General features: G+C 32.1%; 2 protein-coding genes across 6 annotated transcripts in view; both read left to right on the top strand.

Annotated features, from left to right (window-relative positions):
* LOC127733149 (protein FAM81A-like) overlaps nucleotides 1–13,504 on the top strand; it is a 37,923-nt gene extending 24,419 nt beyond the window's left edge. For 3 of the 5 annotated variants that reach the window (XM_052242487.1, XM_052242488.1, XM_052242489.1), the window contains exons 4-6: nucleotides 92–334; nucleotides 7,362–7,472; nucleotides 8,791–13,504. In XM_052242487.1, coding sequence (XP_052098447.1) covers nucleotides 92–334; nucleotides 7,362–7,472; nucleotides 8,791–9,006 — 570 coding nt within the window. In that variant the 3' untranslated portion in view covers nucleotides 9,007–13,504. The remainder of the gene's footprint in view (nucleotides 1–91; nucleotides 335–7,361; nucleotides 7,473–8,790) is intronic. The other 2 variants (XR_007996804.1, XR_007996803.1) reach the window with 2 other exon arrangements.
* The window catches only part of LOC127733162 (uncharacterized), a 593,316-nt gene that overhangs the window by 132,546 nt on the left and 438,947 nt on the right, over nucleotides 1–21,823 (top strand). The gene's annotated exons all lie outside the window — the stretch shown is intronic.

Genomic DNA, 21,823 nt, shown 5'->3' with positions numbered 1-21,823 from the left:
TGACTTAAATCTCAAATGCTATGAACTATTTTGTTATTTAATCATTTGGCTTATTGAAGTGCATCTGTATTTAGATGATTGAATGTTGTAGATTGTACAAGTAAACAACTTGCTAGATCGTAGCTCAAGTGAGCAGAAAATGAAGTTACAGCATCTGGAGGGTGACACTGGTCAGCAGATGTCCATATTAGACAGTAAGACACGAAGTATAATGGATGATATGAAGAATATGATTAACCAGTTCCAAGCACATCAGGAAGGAGAGAGGGAAAAATTGGAATCTCGACTGTTTGGACATATTGAGAAAATATCAGCTGCTAAAGACACATTAATTGTAAGATTTTAGATCAATGGTCTGGTTATCATTTAAAAAAGTTTTGATGCTAATCTAAAATTGTGCACTTTAGCAGGTAAAACAAAATTGATAAAGGCCAATGATGTTTGTCAGACTTTGTCTAATAGATTAAACAAACAAAATGTCATACAGGAATGATATTTGCCACTGCTTATATCTTATATATAGGAATTATGGTCAATATAAGAATTGTGTCGCCATGGTCTATATTTAATGCCTGGAAGAATTCATTCATCAAACAAGTTACTTAAGCTTTTAGCTATGGCTGCAAAACAGAAAAGATCATCTTGGAAGTGAGAAAAATTACTAATTTTACTAACTTGACTATATTTGAAAGGAAGCTAAGGTAGAAATTATAGAATATTGCATTTTCACCATACATTATATATTATTTGGGATCTTCACAGGGGATTTGGGCTTATATTCCCTGTCAGTGTTTTATATCTCCCAAGCTGTCAGGCGAAGGGGATATAAAGCACTGCAAGGGAATATGAGCCCATACAATTATATTATACTGGAGTGTCCTTACAGATATCAAAATCAATAAACATTTTGAACTTCATTTTTGTTCACAGGGTATATGGGTATTATAATATATGGGCACATATACCTTGTCATGGTAACCAATCAAATAGCAGGATTAGTCGGGATATTTCATTCCAGTATAATATAACATAATGTGCAATACTTAAATGTCATTAACACCAATTGGCTTTAAAATATTTGTTTGTGATATCACTGTCACTCCTGTCTCAAAAGAATGGGTATACCATTAACACATTTAACCATCCTTACTATTTAGTTGTAACTTTTACATGCATGTAGCCCACCTTGAAGCCCACCTGTCCAGTAAGCACACACAATCAGCATGGCCAGGTAACTTTTATGTGTGTGTCCATCTCAGGTATGATCTTTTAAACATGTTGTGACTTTAATACTAATAGTATCTAGGTGTGCATTTTGTCTTTTATATTTGTTCTGAAAAAAATATTATTTTACTTTCTTTTTTAAAACTCCTTTTTCAATGTTTTTGTATCTATTATTTTAATGTTAGCATTACGATATCTGTACCGTAATTTAATTACATAATGACCATTCATGTTTTAACCAATTTGTGGCTTAGTGCTCAATTTCATTTCAGTAACTTTTTACTTTTGAAGATAAAGCAAAGTGAATATTCTTTAGAAAGAAGTGCAAATGTATAAGATGCACATAGATATTGCAAAAAAAATTAATCTTTTGCCTAGATCAAATGACCTTGTCTCAAAAACCTGTCCTACAAATATTTCTTGAAAAATGGTATGTAAATTCAGGAATATTTCTTTTTTAATGATATAAAACTTATTTAGGGTCACCAAATTCTTTTATTCTTTATAATCAATCATTGAAAAGTCTCTTTTATATCTAAAACATTGATCATGCGCTAATTTTTAGTATGAAGCTTACAAAATGTGCTTCAGTCACTGCTTTTTCGGTCACTGCTTTTACACCCCAATAAAATTGTAAAAAGATAGCATTCAATTCTAAATTATAAAACTTACATTTTTTTTTCAACATTCATATGCAGTTCCTCATGCTGTAGATGAATGCAAAATTTGATAAAAATCTGTGAGACTGTAAATTTACATACATATTGCGGCAATTTTGATTTAAAACCACTGTTACAATCTGAATAGAATTAACTATCTGAGAAAAAGATTGGTTGGTACCTGAATGGTTTATTATGTAAAATATGCATGTGTTTCGTAACTTGCACTGGAGCATGTTATTCATGCACAGTTCACAATTAATTATAACTTTGATGTTGAACAAAGTAGGTACAGAGAGAGTGGTCAGTACCAGGTTTGTGTATCAAATTTAAGAATCTAAAAATTGCTTTACCGCCCTCAGTTACCCTATTTACCTATGCTGTAAGACCCAATACCTTGTTAAGAATGAAGAATATTAAAGTTTAGTGTAGAAGTTAGAACCCTTTTTAAACTATGGCAAAGTCACAAGAAGCCTTTTTTCACCTCCGCATAGATTTGAATATCATTGATATAGATTCTTTATATTATTGGTTATTTGGTGTTTAATGCAACTTTCATCACCGTTGGCTTTTTTGTGGCGGCTAGTTGTTATTTTAGCGAAGGAAGCTGGAGTGCCCAGAGAGATCCACCTACCTTTGAAATCCTAGTCAATTAAGATAAGAGTCAAAAGCACCTGCCACATGCATGGTTTGAATTCACAACCTCAATGTAGACAGGCTAGTGATACAGCTGTAGATGAACTACTTAGATCATTCGGCTTTTTAACATTATCAATATACCCAATACATATATTAATGAAAAAATACTTACCTTAGCCGTATTTGGCACAACTTTTTGGAATTTTGGGTCCTCAATGCTCTTCAACTTTGTACTTGTTTGGTTTTATAACTATTTTGATCTGAGCGTCACTGATGAGTCTTATGTAGACGAAACGCGCGTCTGGCATACTAAATTATAATCCTGGTACCTTTGATAACTATTTACACCACTGGGTCGATGCCACTGCTGGTTGACGTTTCGTCCCCGAGGGGTATCACCAGCCCAGTAGTCAGCACTTCGGTGTTGACATGAATATCAATTATATGGTCATTTTTATAAATTTCCTGTTACAAAACTTTGAATATTTCGAAAAACTAAGGATTTTCTTATCCCAGGAATAGATTATCTTAGCCGTATTTGGCACAACTTTTTGGAATTTTGGGTCCTCAATGCTCTTCAACTTTGTACTTGTTTGGTTTTATAACTATTTTGATCTGAGCGTCACTGATGAGTCTTATGTAGACGAAACGCTCGTCTGGCGTACTAAATTATAATCCTGGTACCTTTGATAACTAATTATATTCTGATATTTAAGCAGATTGGACGTAGGGATGCTTCTACCTCTGTGATAGCATAAACAATTTGTATAAAGCTTTATATTTAGAAGCAAAAAGAGCTGGATATCTATACTACTTAAATAATGAGGTCCAATTTGTTAGCCGGCATGACGTAAAAACGATGAATCAAAGAATTCAACCTTATATATAACTAATATAGGACAATGGTGTTGATTAGAAATTACACCATTCCAGGCCCTTTTGTTTTCCACATAATTAATATTACCAATAATTAACAAGTTCTGGGACGAATCTGATACCGATACCAATAGAATATATCATATTTAGTTTCCGGTTGTAACAGTAACTGTAAAACAAATCTTCCTCCAATGAATGAGCACCTCATGTGATGAGTAAGCTTCCACCAAAATAAAAGTAAATGTATCCTAACGCTTAAAACGTTACATTTACATGTGATGAGTAGTCCTCCACCAATAATAAAAGTTGATTTATTCTAACATTAAAAGTACTTTATATACATTAAAGTAAAACACTGCTAATAAAGCTTTATATCTGAATATCATAAAATATAAAACATGTATTCACTAATTACAGTTTATTAATACGTTTATATACACCAAAGGAAATTATGATGCTGCAAGCTCAATGGTTTAACTTATCATCTTCAGAACATAGTATAGTATGGCAATATCTACACGCTCACTGTCACACAAGTTGGAATTGGGTTGGGTATTAAACGTCAGATTTAACAGCCAATTAGTATAGTATGGTTGTTGTACGCAAACCACAACATGTTCAAACAGAAAGATTTTAAAAGCAGAGATAACTGTGCACCTTATAATCAGCATGACTTTATCAGATGACAATACAAATACTAAAAATCCAGGCTAAAAATAAGGTGTATATATATATGTACTTTAATTCAGTCACGGACACACGATGTCGCGGGTGTGTATTAGTATCTTGTATTCAAATGCCTTATGCTTAGGTCTGGCATATAGTCCATTAAAAGTTATCTAATTTTCATGGTTTTAATGAGGGCACAAAAAACTAGAGCTTTTTTTATTCTGTAATCTTTTTACTGATCATGAGTGATAGGTAAATTACATTTGGTCTATAGGGTCCCTTGTAAGTTGTGTATTTTGGTCAGACAAATTGATTTCGACCTAATTTCATGGTACAGTAATAAATGTTACTCTTTTATGATTAAGGTCAAATATCATTTTCTCTAGTTTCTCAAGTGCCATAGGTAAGGTCAACTATATTTTTATCAAACAATATTTTTTATGCATGTCTATCTGATATAGTTAACTTGACTTTGACCTCATTTTCATGATTTATTCATCAACACTAAATTTTTGTAATAAGGTAAGTTTCCTAAAGTTCATTAAATAATAGGTCAACTAAATTTGGTCAATAGAATTTTTGTAAGGTATACATATCAGTCTGACAAAAGATTACCTTACCTTGACTTTATTTTCTTGGTTGATTGATCAATATTTAGTTTTTGAGATTTGATCTCAAAGAATTTAAACCTATTATTCAGGTTAGATATTTTAGGGTTCTTACAGTATATCGGACACCTCATCAGAGGAATTGTGTCTTGGATGGCATCTTGTGAAAGGTAGTGTATTACAAAGAATTTACCTTTAGTTTACAAGGAATCTTGTGTTGTAAGAGGGTTGGTCTCTCTTGAGATGACACAATAAAGAAGGATGAAGGATATTATGGTAACAAGAATTTTCAGGACTTTTGTGCTTATTTATACCATTACTAGCTACCAGTCTACCACCATGATGTTATGATTGTATACCAATTGACATGTGTGCTGTTTGTTCACAGCTGTTTAATTTCCCTTTAACCTTTTATAGTCTTTTGAAGCACTAGATAGTATTGTACACCTACCCTTTTTAGCTTACCTGACCTAATGGACCAAGAGAGTTATTGCCATCACTTCGCATCTGTTGTCGTAAACTTTTTCATAGATTTTCTTCTTTAATACTACTGAACCAATTTCAATTAAACTCGGGATGAATGATCCTAGGGTATCTAGTATACAGTTTGTGTTTTTTATTTTGGTCAGTAATCAAACATGGTCATGATGGCTAAACATAGTACATAAGGGTAAAATGCGTTAAATGTCTTATATCTTGAAAACCATAGTAGATATAAAAAAAACTTGAAAAGAAAAAAAAAAAAAGCTCAGAATGTCAAGAATAACCTATTTTCTATTTCCACTTAAATTATCAGATGAATTACCTTAAATAAAGACTTTTGTCTCGCCTTGACAAAGTCAAAAAGTGAGACATAGGTTACTGTATAATGCTGTGTCCGGCAGTGGCGTCAACAATAAAAAGTGTAAGTTTGTGATTAGGTCAGTTTATGGGGAACCACTAGTGGTGGGTCAATGATATTTAGTATGCAGTTGTATCAGCATTGGCACATTTCATTTCCATGGAGATTATTTGGCCCCACCCCCTCAGTCATGGTCTATTGACTTTAATACTTTTGCTTAGTTTACATGTATTAGTTTGTGATTAGGTCAGTTTATCGGGAACCACTAGTGGAAGGTCAATGATATTTGGTGCACAGTAATGTTTTAGCATTGGCACATCTTATTTCCATGGAGATGATATGACCCCACCCCCTCGTTCATGGTCTATTGACTTTGAAACTTTTGCTTAGTTTACATGTATTAGTTAGTGATTAGGTCAATTTATGGGGAACCACAAGTGGTAGGTCAATGATATTTGTTTTGCAGTTGTATTAGCATTGGTACATCTCATATCGGTGGAGATTATTTGGCCCTACCCACTCAATCAAGTTTACAAATATATGATGTATAAGTTTATGATAAGGTCAGTTTATAGGGAACCACTATTGATAGGTCAATGTCAATGATATTTTGTATGCAGTTGTATTTTTTATGGAGATTGTTTGGCCCTGTACCTTTAGTCATGGTTCATTGACTTTGAATATTTTGCATAACTTGCATGTTATAGTATTGCTATTTTAATTTTCCATCAAAATAACAAAAAGGCAAGATTTATGTCTGTGTTAACAGTTTATTGACTTATTTTGGAGTTTTTGCCTATTATTAAAAAAATTATGATAGACAGGTAGAAACTCTAAACAGCATCATAAATGACCAGCAATAGAAATTCTACAAACATTTTTTAGTAGTTATTGCCCTTAAATAACAAATTTTTCGAGTTTTGCTTTTATATTGACTGCTATAGAGAGGTAGAAACTGATTGCCAACAACAAAAATGATCAGCAATACAAGACATATGCATTTTATTGACAGTTGAGTGATTCAGGCTCTTAAAATTTTTTTGTTCAGTAAGCTTTTAAAGGCATTGCAGAGCATGGACATATTTTTTTCATATTTAATAAGCATCTCTTTTTTCTGCTACTCCTTCGAAACCATCAAAACTTCTCCTTTGGAATTTTCATAGATTTTTTATTCAGCATGTGATTGTTTTGTACATCCTCTAATTTATTTAATTATTAGAATAAACTTAAAAGAGTATTCCATTTTGCCATTAGACATTTACTGTTATCATTGCTTTGTAGCCAGTGAAGGCAGGATTTTTGTCTGAAAATTTTTATTTGTCAATTTTTTTATTTTATTTATTTATCAACAACTCAAAATTGAGTGGCATTTAGCATCTCCTATTTTCATTGATTTTATTTTGGGTTAAAAAAAATGTTGGCTTTTGCAATATTTGTCTCTTAGTCTTTACCATGTATACATATGGTTATTGAAAAGTGTGAAAATTACAAAAACAATAAAAAGATTAAAACTTGAACAATGTTACTTATCACTATTCTAGAACATTAGAAAAATTAATATGAATTTTTGTATGATTTGGTTTTTGGCCATTCAAAACTAAACATCATATTTGAAATTAGTAATAGAAAACATTTTTGGCCAAAGTGTTAAAAGGTAAAACTTTTATATTGTTACAGTGATAATCATTACAGTAAAAACATATTATAACTCTAGTCCATTTACTCTTACCACACACACAAAAATATGTCAAAAGATTTTTGTAAATTTTATTATTAGATATTAGCTTATTTGATCTCAAATCCTTTGTACTTTAATTGACCTTTTTTGTGGATTTGATTTTGTAGGAAAAGTTGGAGAGAAAAATGGATGAGAATCACTATGTAACAGATGCTAGACTACAGAAAGTAGAAGAAGCTGTCATGGAAGAAAGAGCAAGAATTAGTGAATTACAACATGTGAGTGAACTCATTTTTGTCTTGCCTTGCGAGACTTAAGGATCACATGGTATTTTCATCGTCCTTCACCTTATTTTTATGGTTCAGCTACTGCTTGAAAAAAAATCATAATTTTTTTTCATGTGAATTTCTCACTTTTTATGAGTAAAAGGATAACTATATACTATAAGCAGTAGGTCAACTATATGTGGTGTATGGAATGATTGTAAGGGCTGCATGTCAGTCTGGTAGGTTTCATCTTACCTTGATCTCATTACAGGTTCCTTGGTCAATGATATTTTTTTGTGTTTTGGTCTGTTTTCAAATACTATAAGCAATAGGTCAACTATATTTGATGTATGAAATGATTGTAAGGTGTACATGTCTGTCTGGCAGGTATCATCTGTTCTTGATCTCACTCTCATGGTTCATTGGTTAATTTAAGTTTTCCTGGTAAAGACTTTAGCTCAGATACTTTAAGCAATAAAGTCAACTATATTTGATGCATGGAATGATTGTAAGGTTTACATGTCTGTCTGGCATGTATCATCTGGCATGTTTGTCTGGCTTAGTTTATATGACCTTGACCTCATTTCCATGGATCATTGATACAGTCTAGTTTATATGATACTTATAGTAAAACTTTATTTTTAGGACTATCAACATAAAATAAATCATGAATAGTAAAGCAGGCGAGACATTTCAGTGTGTGCACTCATGTTATAATACTTATGTTAATTAACAATAGTCTCAGTGTTTATTTATAAGGATGTTTATTTATAAAAGTTGTGTCTACTTACTGGTAACTGTAGTAATAAATGCTGTTTGTTATACCTATGATTTGTTAAGACAGACACATGATCAAAATGGACAATCAACATTTACATGTACTTATTGTTTTATCTTGTAATGTGAAACCTTTGAAGTTTAACCCCCTCCCCCTTTTATGAATGTCTTTTCTCTCTTTCAAAACACATTGCATATCACATAAATACCGTAACAGTAGGAGATACGTATAACATGTAAATTTGCAATTTTGCAACTTATTTAGTGTAAGGCTTCCCCGAATCTCTGAAAAGTCAAGATATGCAGAATTTTGGCATGTCGGACAACCCTTGCAAGAACCTGCTGTTGATGAGCGAGGTTTAGAAGACAAATCAGCTAAGACTTTTGCATTTTAGCCAGCTTTTGATGTAAAATGCTTACATTTTTAATATAATTTACAGTAAGGTGAAATAGGAAAACACAATTTTTATAAATACAAAGATATTATAATTGGCCTTGAATAATACCAAACACTGAGCATCAAGATATTTATAATTTTTTTCTTTTATTTCAGGATATTGAAAATAAGTTGATGGCTAAATTGGACTTCAGTATTCGTAATCAACAAGAAGAATTTTCAAAATTGAAACGGGAAGTTCGTGAAGGGTTTGCTACAGTGCATGAGAGTATAAGTAATATGAAAACAGTAATGGAAGGAAAAAGAAAAATACTTGAGGATCAGCTTCGTAAAGAAATAAGTCAGATCAGAAAAATGGTGGTTTTGGTTTAAGCCTTATCAAAGATCATAGTATCACTGTTTGAAGCACTCTCTACACAAACCTATCAACAACCCTGTTTGTTCTTATATCTACAAATGACTTGTCCAGTTTTGTTTGAAACTATGGAAGAAGTAAATTTTATGCCTTGCCACAAATAAGGCTATGTCAAATAGATTTACACTTCTCCATCTGTTTTTATACATCTGTCTAGCTTTTGTTGATTTCGATGAAGCGTATTTTTCAAAAACTCTGAATGGTATAACAGTGATAGTTCAACACTACGATCATTTAACATAATAAATTATCAATTAATGACATTTGAATCACCTGCCTTTCATTCTTAATTTGATTTTGTCATTCTTTGTTTAGTTCACATGATGACATTGCAAGGTCACATTTCCTTTTTACATTACTATATACTTTTATAACAGTTTGATTATTTTCAAACTTGACCTTAAACTTTTATTTTTTTATATATATTTTAACCACTTCAATTTGATACATTGCCAAACACTGTTCTTACATATTTAGATCGTATATCATACATTTTATTTTGGCCAGTTCGTCTACAGCTTTGAACTGAGTGTCCTTGTGTTAGTATTGTAACATCTAGATCTGTTTTAGTTGGGCTTCCTAGGCTAACAAACAAATCTATTTCATATATTTATTTACTAAATTTTTATTCCTTCTTTGTTTGTTTGGTTTTAAATTTTGTTTTTTGTGCAGTAATGTTGTACTCTTTTTTTGCAAATTAATTGTTTCTGTTGTTACATATATTATGATGTTGATGAAACAGATATGTGCTTGGATTATTTACCTGAAGAAGAAGTTTTTATACATCTACCTTGGCTCAGTATGAAATAATCTCATAATATTATAATCTCATGAATTTGTTTCTATAAATATTTTTATTTATTATTTAATGAATGGCTGTGTTTAAACATATTTGTTGATGTGCCAAATATAAGTTGTGGACAAGTGATCAGATTGTTGTTAGTAACTTGTAGGCCATCTATATGATCATTTTAAATAGAATAGGGCAGTCTTTTTATATACAAAAGACACAAGTTATCATCTGTAACTTAAGACTCTGAATGAAGAGCATGATCACATGGGGGTAATTTACAGAAAATACAGGAATGTTATACTAGGAGCTCATGAGGATGTGGATATTTCATTCCTGTCAAGTTTAACCAATAATTTTAATACATTTAGAGTAAAAGGTTATCTACATTTTTTTTTCAATATCTGTATGGTGTATTTTGTTATTACTGGCATGACTACCATGAAATTTTATCATGCATTACTCTTCCTTATATTGAGAACAAATTATTCGCATTCACAAATAATATTACTGGTATTAATCTGATTAGATTTTGAAGCATTTTATATATATTTTTTTTTCTATATTTCTAGTCTGTTTGAATATTTTTTTATACATTAAAGATTCCAATTATTCTTTTTATTTAATGCATCTTGTTTTAAAAGATCTCTACCAGTTGTTATCTTTTAAAGTCAAGAAATTTGGAGTGTAAGGTTTGTAATTTCTATCAGTAATTTATTTTATAAATCCCTCTAAAAAGTTTTATTAGCTTCATGTTCAACTTACCATGAATTTTATAAGACCAAATATATTTTCCAATGTTCTTAAATTATAAATCTGTTGATTTAACCATTAAGTCAAGCATGTTGTTGAGGTCTGTTGTACTGTTAATTTAACCAATGAGTCAAGCATGTTGTTGAGGTCTGTTGTACTGTTAATTTAGCCAATGAGTCAAGCATGTTGTTGAGGTCTGTTGTACTGTTAATTTAACCAATGAGTCAAGCATGTTGTTGAGGTCTGTTGTACTGTTAATTTAGCCATTGAGTCAAGCATGTTGTTGAGGTCTGTTCAATATTTCTGTTATCCTTTTTATGTATTATGTATTTTGGAATTTAAAAAATATAATTTTATAGGGAAGATTGTGATTTTAATTTTTTTTGTTAATTCAATCCTGTTGAGTTATATGTTGAGAATCTAGAAAAACAAGATGTCAAAAATACACTTACATCAATTTTCAAATTGAAACAAACAAAAAAAAACATCAATGATTGCTTTTACCTTTAATTTATTCCTTCATTTGATTTTTTTTCACCTAGAACATTTTCATCTTTTGAAATATCTTTTATAAAACACTAACAATTTTTTGTACATGCATATATATATATATATGCACTATATAAGAAAATATATATGTGTATATATATTTTGTATGGCCCTTAATGTACATATTGAAGCGTTGATGTTCAGGTGACTATAAGTTAAGTTAATTGTTATTTGTGAAAGTGCCATTCTTGGTTTCAAAATAAGATTCTGTGAAATATTTATTTAAGGTATTTGTTAGGACTAGTGAAAGTATAAAAAAAATGAATGCTGCTCTTTTCCAAGTACATATGTACACGTATTTTCATGAAGTAAAACATTCCTGAACACTGAAACTCTTGAATATCTTAAACTTATATTATATTTGTTTTATAGTAATGACTAGTAAATAAAAGTAGATGTGGTATGATTGTCAATATATATAAAGACCATATGACAAGGATGTGAACATTTATGGGGCATGGTGACAGTCACCATACCACCTTAATTAAGCTATAAAAGGTCTTGGCATGACAAAATAAGAAAAAATTCAAGGATAAAACCAACTACAGGTCACTATACCATGAGCAAAACCAATACCACCTTAAGTAATCTATAAAAGGTCTCAGCATGACAAAATATTAAGCATTTCAAAAGATAAAACCAACTACAGGTCAGTATACCATGAGCAAAACACAATCTGTATATAGTAAGCTATAAAAGGTCCAAGAATTTTCACTTCAGAATAATGTTTTATTTATGTCGGGGAAAGCGAGACACAGCAGTCTTAGATTCTGTTGGCATCATCAATATTTAGGTTCAGTCTGTTGTTAAATTTTTAAAGACATCAGTTACTTTATCAAACCTTCATAGAATTTTATGAAATTTTTGCAGTAGCAAACTTTTGAAAAACACATTTTTTTCATTTTCAGTATTTTTCTGATAGATGGACTTTGTTTTTTATAGTTAACATTCACAGACAGTCTGGGATTAAACTTTTTTGACATGCTAAATTTGTAAACCTCCATGGATTGTTATGAAACTTGGACAGAAGCTAATCTTCAAGACCATGAAATAGCATCTAAAGGAAAAGTTTGAATTTTTTTTTTAAATTCTGTATATTACTGATAAATAGACTCACGTTTTAAGTCAACATTACACTTTTACAATGACAGCAGCAATCACAGGCGAGACACAGGGTTCCGCAGTACCCCTTACGAATTTTTATATCAAGTTTAGGATAAATAACATGTACTCAGTATTGATCAATGTCTCATTAAGAGTGGTTTAATTGGACAAATCATAGCCTGAAAATGATGTTTATGTTAAATAAGTAAGATATGTAAAAAAAATATAATCTGAATTTAAAAGACACTTGAGGATTTTTCTACTCAAGTTGTTATAATGTCAAGAGTCAAACTCCTGCTTTTGAAATTTATTTAGAGTAAAGGACTTTTGAATGGCTAAAAATTTCAAAATTTACTTATAAGTTTTCTTTAAACCAGAAAAACAATAAGATGAAAGAACAGAAAAGTTTTCCTATATCTTAATGTATCAGTCAAATGTTTTATTTATAATAATGTCTGAAGTGAAAATCAAATATTTACATATAACAAGTACTAAAATAACACTGAAAAATTTCACTTATGATCAATCAAGGAATGACTGAAGAAATAACTTGTATAATATATAAGTGTCAAGATTTTAAAGGCTTTCCTAACTTGTAAAAGTAACTTTTTTTGTAATAGATATTATTATGACTTGTTTGACTCAGAAATCATAAAGTACATATGTCTTCCATTGTTATTTTCATTACTTGTGTTTATATCATATATTTATGAAAGCATTATAAATTCCATGTTTAAAAACAATCATCTTTATAGAAATAAGGAGATGTGGTATGATTGCCAATGAGACAACTATCCACCAAAGTTCAAATGAAATGGATATAAGCAATTATAAAAAATATGGATAGTGACATATTTGTATATTTTTTCAATAAGTGTGCAGTTGTACTGCAAAGCATTTACCAAATATGAAAAGTAAAATATTTGTATATTTTTTTCAGCATTTTTTTTATTAAGAAATTACTGCAACTGAAGTACACATTTCAAAAATTTAAATTTTATTTATTTAGTTTCTGCAGTTACATTAATTTTCAAAAACATCGGGTTTAATTGTTCAATGCAGAATTGCGTACAGGTCAATGTGAAATATTTTGAAAGTCCTCATTGGTAGACTTGACTATTTTTTCACCAGATGAGCAGTACATGCACAGGTTATGATTAGAATTATGAAACTTAACCATGAAGTATTTTATATAACCATAGCTAGTTGCATTAAATAGAAAAAGGAAGTCATTTCATATTACATTATATTAGTTACAAGATTTTTCTTATTATCAATTTGCTAGTAACCATGCCTCAGAGTCACAGAAAAGATTTATTAATTTTAATACAAGATAGAGGTTACGACTAAAATACTTTCTCTATTGGTAACTTACTACAGTGAAATGAACATGCTTTGCAATGTGAAGGCTGTAAGCAGACAAAGTTATATTTATTTTGACTTATATGTAATGTAAGTTTTGTTTATACAAACAAGCATATAATTAATATCTGGTGAAAGATGCTGACATCATTGATACATTTAACATCATTGACCACCTATTTTAGCTTGAGAATAATTTCTATGGTATTTGACACTTTGAGGTTATGGAGTCTCACCAGGACAAACATTAATCTTTTCCTAATCAGAAACATGTCACAAACAATTACTCTTTGTGAGGAAATGCAGATTATGATAACAGATCTTATAAAATTTATCGCACAGCAATTAGTAAATCATTCTGAAGGCCAAGTGAGGTCAGTCTCCTCCCATGGTATGATTGATGTACCCAATCTGTGTGTGAAGCCATATGCATGGTCTTTGTATAATCACTTTCTAGGTTCATAGCAGTCTGACTAGTTGATATAGTTTACAGTGCTATTATTCAATTTACCACCCACCGTCCACCTTCCTAACACCTTCAATAATGTTTCATGACAAGGGAAACATTTCAGCAATTTTACTAGTGATATATATTATTTTTCTTTTCATATTATTTTTCCTTGATGGAATTTTATCACTGGTAATTTCTAAAATTTCATTCATCCCCAAGCATTTCGGGGACAAATTTGATCAAAATTATTCCAGCGCCAGTTTGATAGACCCTGCTACTTACTACTTGTAATAGCACCACATGGGCTATCCCCTGATGCAGACCTTGCACAACTCGGCTGCAGATGAGATGTCTATTCTCATCCTCTCTGTGGAGACACTCCACTTCCTGGCTGGCGCATTGTCGGGCAGGCAGGTTCTTCCTCACACTGAAGGTTGCAAGCTGACTTGCTCAGGCAGGAACTCAAAATTTTATTTTGTATGCTGAGTGTTTCTCAAGGGCCAAAACTGATTGATTGTTTATAATAAAATTATTATTCTAACATATCTTCCTGCTTTAAGCCAGTGTGACTTGCAAGGATTATGTTTTGGTTAACACACAGATATCCCTTATGAAAATTTGATTTAGTTGTGTTTGGAGCTGGTAATTGGTGTACAATGCTCAAATATGTGGGTTGCTGTCTTGACTTTAATTGAGATTTGCTTTATCAGAAGTTTTACTTGAACTAAATATTTAACTTCAGGACTGCTCATCAATACACACAGAAAATAATTTGCTATAAAACACAGGTTGTTGTGATCATTAAACTTTTCATTTCATCAATGGAAGGCTTACATTATGAAACTTTGCTCTTTGGGATAGGTAAATAAATATATCTCAATATATTTAGTATGTCTGCCATTGGTGACCTACAATGTTTTGTTCACTGACACTATACATTTATAAACAAAGTTTTTGCATACCACTCGACAACAACAAAATAATAAACAACCACCTTCTTAAACTACAGGAAATATTTACACCTATGAGATTTCAGAAAAGATTAGAGACTACAAGAAAATTACAATATGAGACAATTATACAGACTAACTACATACAACAAGTTTGAATAAATGTCCTTTGTCTCATATAAGATATAAAAATATTAAATGTAATAAACTCGGATGATTTATACATAAAATTGAATTCTTAATAGCTTGCAAGATGGCAAAACATTACTCAAAAATAATAAGTAGAGCATTTTTACTTTCTTTTAAAACTTTAACAAAAACAGTTAGAGAAAATAAGTTTTATAGTACAGATGTCCCACTGGTACATTAAAAAAAATAACCATATATAACAATGATATGAAAAGTCAATGAGACAAACATTTCAGGTTTTTTACAGGGAAAACAAAATTTCCAAATTTTTATAGGGAAAACAATAGTGATACTTTCTTATTTAGTTTGTTGAAAAAAATCAGGGAATCATGTTAACAGTTTCAGATGTGTTTATTTGATGGTTCTGTAAAAAACAGGAATCTTTTTTTTTATATGTATGATTAGACATCCCCATTGATGTATATAAGAGCTATGTATTGCTCATTGTTTTCAGTTGCATTTTATGTAGTAGGTTTTAAGGTCCAAAATCAAAACACTTATATTGGTTTAATAAAGAACATGAAGAGATCTTAATAATTTATTTCTATTTATTGTTATGACATATTATTATCATTTTACTCGTTACCATGCATTTAAGGCATGGACAAGATTTATTAATTTGAAGACCAGATAGAGGTAACCACTTACATGTTATCTCTATAGGAAACTTGCTACAGTGATTGTCCATAAACAAGAAATGAATATTAGTTTCTAATGCAAAGACTATAAGAAAAGAAAGCTTTATACATTTCCCATGTCTCATATAAATTGGAAATATTAAATGTAATAAACTTTATGATTTTGTGCAACACAAATTCACCAACATACTGGATGACCATGGCTTAACTCAAATGGTGGATTAACCTACGAGAGGACCAAACACATTAGACCTAATTATTAAACATTACCTGGGTAGCTTCGGGAGAACAAAATACCTTGCTTGTCTGATCACAACATTGTTTATACTGATGTGAACAGAATGCCAGCAAAATTACAACAGATGCCAAGAACTTTGTTTTTACATCAAACACACTTTATGATAACAATTCCTCTGTAAATTACGTATTGAATCTATTTGTAAGATCACTAGAAGATAGCGTTAATAGATATAAATCAACCAAGACTGCCCTGAGAAGGTTAATTAGACGAAGGGACAGAGCATATAAAATGAAGTAAAAACACATGGAGATAAAAGAGATGATGCTTCATATAAAGACACAAAGTAGTGAATCAGACAGAAGTTCTGACTGCATGAAACGATTTTGGACCTACATCAATCACAAACCGTCAGATGGAGAAGTATACCACCGACTAAAATCAGTAGGATTACTACACGATGACTCAACTGACAAAACTAAAATTCTCAAATGCACAGTTCCAACAAGCATTTTCAAGTAAAAGAGACACTAATGATACAGAATTCCAGACAAGATGCAACATGTCTGGTCAAGGTAACTGAGCACCTAATGTATCCATCATACTTGAAAGAATTGAGAAGCTCCTAGATGGTCTCAATCCACATAAAGATGCAGGTCCAGATAAAATCTTCCCTCTGAAAAGAACTGTAATTCATTATAATACAACTTCTCTGTAGAAGATCTTATGACATATGGGTACTACCAACATCGTGGAAAACAACAAACGTATTAAAAAAAGGGGGGGGGGAGTTTGAACCAATTAAGGTTCATAATAACCTTTTAACAAATATGGCCGTATTTACACAACAAATTTTACTCAGAGTACAGACAAACCTTTGTTCCTGGAAAAGTGTTGTAGCATGGCTGGACCTAGATATATAAAACATACATGCATTTTAAGCTTCAAAATATTAAAAACTTAACTGGATTTTGCTCTTCGTTTTTTTCATTCCTGCAGAAGGTTCCAAAATAAAATAAGTTTGGAAAGAGGTTTGAGAAGCTGCCCTCATAAAATAGATGTTGTAAGTTGTGATAATAGACATCTGCAAACAATATGTGATTTAAACTGTGTAACTGAGTGGACCGCATCAAATGAAACTCATGTGTTAGTTTATTTTTGCTATCTTCTGCAGACTTGGGAAAAATGCACATCAAAATCCAGGTTATTTTTTTTTTATTTTCTGAAACATACTACAAACTACATATAACTTTTATATATCTAGGTATAGCCATGCTTTAAAACTTTCCTAGATGCATCAATTTGGCTGTACTCTGCGTAGATTTTGTGGCGTAAACACTGCTATTTTTTTCAATTCCTTTTGATGAACCTTAACTACAGACCAATATCATTAAGTTAAACCTGCTTATGTTGCAAAATAACAGAATACATAGTTAATATAATTTGTCATGCAGATAGAAACACCATTGTGTATGATCTGCAACATGGATTTAGGAAGAAATTATCATGCGAAACTTAGCTACTAGTAAAAGAATGTATTGATGCTATCTCCAAAAACCTTGACAATGGCCAACAAACCGACTGCCTGATCATAGACTTTTCAAAAGCATTTGACAAGGTCAGTCTTATAATCTACAAGCTTCAACCTATGAAATGACAAGGAAAACAAACAACTGGATTAAGAGCTTTAATTCTTTCTGAAAGAGGTCAGCCATTACTGATAGAAAAGGAATCATCTGATTACATCGATGTAGTAGATGGGGTTCCACAAGGATCTGTTCTAGGCTAGAACCCAGCCTCTTCTATATAAATTGCATGCCAGAGAACATTTAATTGACTGTAAGGCTCTTTGAAGATGACACCGTTGCATACATCACCGTAACAGTTGAGAGAAATACCCTTTAGGAAGATTTATTGTATTTCCCATCATTATTTCTTTGATAGAGGGTTGCTGCTCACAAGGAAGCTATTAAACCAAGAGTTCCAAGTGGTGAAGTTGAAGTTATCCCTTCTTAAATTTTAAGGGCGCCATCACGAGTTGGTTGACCGTTATTGAATATCCTTTTCACAGATGATAGCGGATATGTTCCAATTGTCGTAACTACAATCCCGTCCCCCTCTCCCCGAATGTGACCTACCGAATTAGACTTATTACCGGCAACACGACGAGTGCCACATGTGGCATTACATTTCCGCTTACATTTCCGGAGCAGCTGAGATCACCCCCAGTTTTTGGCGGGGTTCCTGTTGCTCAGTCTTTCGTTTTCTATGTTGTATTTTGTGTACTGTTTGTCTTTGTTCTTTTTAAGCCATGGCGTTGTCAGTTTATTTATGACTTATGAGTTTGAATGTCCTTTTAATTGGTATCTTTCGCCCTCTTTTAGATAAATTTGCTTTCTGGGAAGAAAACTGGATGATGAAATTTCTTCCTCATAAATGCCATGTAATCTCTATCAAAAAGAGAAAAACACCAAAAACAAAGAAAAAACTCTCTCCATAGCCACAGTCTGGGACATGTAACATCAGCTTAATGCATCTGAATAACAATAACATCAGCCTAAATTCGGAAAATCACAGCAGAGACCTCTATCTTAAAGCAAATAAAACAATTGGATTCCTAAAAGAAAATCTCAATATCTTTAACAGTGATACCAAAGTTAAAATCCCACAGCTCCCTTGTAAGACCAAAAGTTTAGTATGCGAGCGCTTTATGGGATCCTCATGTATACAAAAAACCAAACATTATATAATGTACAAAGAAGATTAGCCAAGAAAAGAGGGACGAAAGATACCAGAGGGACAGTCAAACGCACAGATCGAAAACAAACTGACAACGACATGCCAAAAATAAAAGACAGACAGACAAATAATAGTATTGAATGACACAACATAGAAAACTAAAGACTAAGCAACACGAACCCCACCAAAAACTGGGATCGGTCTCAGGTGCTCCGGAAGGGTAGGCAGATCCTGCTCCACATGTGGCATCCGTCGTGTAGCTTATGTTATTACAAATCCGGTAAATAGTCTAATTCGGTAGGTCACATTCGTGAAAAGGGAACTGTATTGTAGTTACGACATAAGGAACATATCCGATATCATCTGTGATGGCGTCCGTAAAATTTACGAAGGGATGATTTCAACTTCACCATTTGGAACTCTTGGTTTAATAGCTTCCCTGTGAGCAGCAATCCTCTATCAAGGAAATCATGATAGGAAATACAAGCCCGGAAATATCGTATCAATTGGGAGATATATACTCCGTATGCAGGCGCTGCTGGAATGTTGCTACATAGAAATGGAAAGTTCACAATTGGGAAGCTGAAATCATCTCTTTTGTCGTAAAGTTTTGTTTTCAACCGACCCTCATTGTCAATTTCTAGGTGCAAGTCAAGATATGAGGCAGACTTATCTGTATCTGTTGTATCCTTTATCTCTAGTTCGATGGGATAGATTCGTTCAACATAGTCACCAAATTTTGTATTATTTAGTGAGAGAACATTATCTATATAGCGGAACGTAAAGTTAAAGGATAATGCTAACTTCTTAACTTTCATCCTAAGTTCCGACAGTCTGTTGAAAAACACGTCCTCCAAACGTAATAAATATGTTGTCAATCAAGAAATCAAGCATCTTGATAATGTCAGTTTCAGGGAATTTTTTATTTGAATCAGAGTGATTCTTTACAAAGTAGGATTTATCCCTCCCCAAGACAAGATACTTGTATCTATATATAGTTATCAAAGGTACCATGATTATACCGGTAATTCAATACGCCAGACGCGCGTTTCGTCTACATAAGACTCATCAGTGACGCTCAGATCAAAATAGTTATAAAGCCAAACAAGTACAAAGTTGAATAGCATTGAGGACCCAAACTTCCAAAAAGTTGTGCCAAATACGGCTAAGGTAATCTATTCCTGGGATAAGAAAAATCCTTGTATATACGTTCGCCATTCTTTTTAATGAAACAAAGTAATACCAACTCTTTCAATTTGTCTTTTAGTTTGGAATGGGGAATACTTGTGTAAAGTGTAGAAAAATCAAATGTTTTACTACTATTGTAAGATGAGTGAGTCTTAGATTGTATGTACTCTAAAAGATCTTTGGATTTTTTACTATCCACATCTGAATCACGCCACCTCTAGAATAGGTACTTTCACAATAACTTTGGAGCCCGGCTTTGATTGCTGATAAAATAGATGTTAATAATTTAGAAAGAGGTTTCGTGGAGCACTTGGAAGACCCAGCAATATACCGTTGTTTGTAAGGACACTTATGTAGTTTAGGTAACCAATACAGTGATGGAAGATCCAGTTCTCCATCTTTGGTTGAAATTCCAAACGAACATAGAACAGAACTATGATTATCCAGGATTTCCTCTTTGGTAAGTGTCGTGAGGGTATATGTTGAGTTTCCAAATGAATTTTCAAGCAGTTTATGTAATGATATTTACACACAAAAACGATGTTGTTTGGGGTTTTATCTGCGGGGACAACAACATATTTGACATGGAGGTAGGACAAGTGTTTTGCAACATTTGGGTTTTTAAAAATTGACGTAGCGTGGGTATTGATAGACCCATTTAGTTTCTTAATTCGGATTTGTATCAACGACCTCACAGCCTTAATCCATTCGGAAAGAGTATCTACATCTTCTTTCTCGCGTTTAGCCCATTGCCTGGCATAATCCTCGACTGAATCCATCAATATTTCCAAAAATGCCACACATTTGCACTGAAATAGATCATCTGTAAACAATATGATAGATTAACTACTAGTTTATTGGACATCGTTAGAGGAAAGAAGAAAAAGCACGTCTAATCAAGATATATAAGGAAGTAAACATCACAGCAAGTCATACACTTAAACCACCAGACATAATATCAAGAAAAATAAGCAAAACTCTTTCGACATCCCAGAAGGTAACACTACATCAAGGAAAGAATCGATCTATCCTATCCAAGAACTATAACGAATTGGAACGCCTCACCCTACTCGGTGAAATCTGTCAGAATCATGAATACTTTAAGGGCTACTGACTTTAAAAAAATCTATAGTCACCCGTTTTAAACCCGCACTCTTAAATATATGTATAGCTCTTTTATTTTGTTCTTTTCGAAATTGTTTATGTGCACACCCAAAAGTGACAGAATAGTCAACCTGACGATGGTGGTCACTCGGCGGTAAAAGTAGAAGAAGTGGTTGTGTCCTACCAAGTGTTTGATTTCAACCATTTAGAATGTTTTTTTTCAAAACACAAGAATTTTTTATTTCTTGGCCTAAAATTTTCCTTTATGACTCGTTTTAAAGAAACAAAATATACATAGATCGATCTTTCGATCAGTGTAATGCACGAGACGGTTATAATTAACCCTTCACGAACACTAACTCGGAAATGTAAACCGTAATTTTTTCTGAAGAAGCAAATTGTCTGTCAAGGATCTGCTTACCCTTCTGGAGCACCTGAGATCATCCCCGGTTTTTTTTTGTGGGGTTTGTGTTACTCAGTTTTCAGTTTTCTATGTTGTGTTTTGTATACCTATGGTCTATATTTTTTGCTGTGTAGGTATCTTTGGGTATCTTTCACCTCCTTTTTGTATACCTTGTATATACATACACATTGCGTAAAAAACGTATCGTTTCGCACTTTTGTGTCACAGTCACAATGCTTACGAAAGTATTATGCATATTTTTTTTAATTGTTTGCATCAATCAATCCTTTCATTAGTCATGTCAGCCTGCATATTT

Source organism: Mytilus californianus, unplaced genomic scaffold (genome assembly GCF_021869535.1).
Source record: "Mytilus californianus isolate M0D057914Y unplaced genomic scaffold, xbMytCali1.0.p SCAF_3, whole genome shotgun sequence".
NCBI lineage: Eukaryota > Metazoa > Mollusca > Bivalvia > Mytilida > Mytilidae > Mytilus > Mytilus californianus.
The sequence above is the reverse complement of the archived record's forward strand: the minus strand, read 5'-3'. Positions and strand labels throughout refer to the sequence as shown.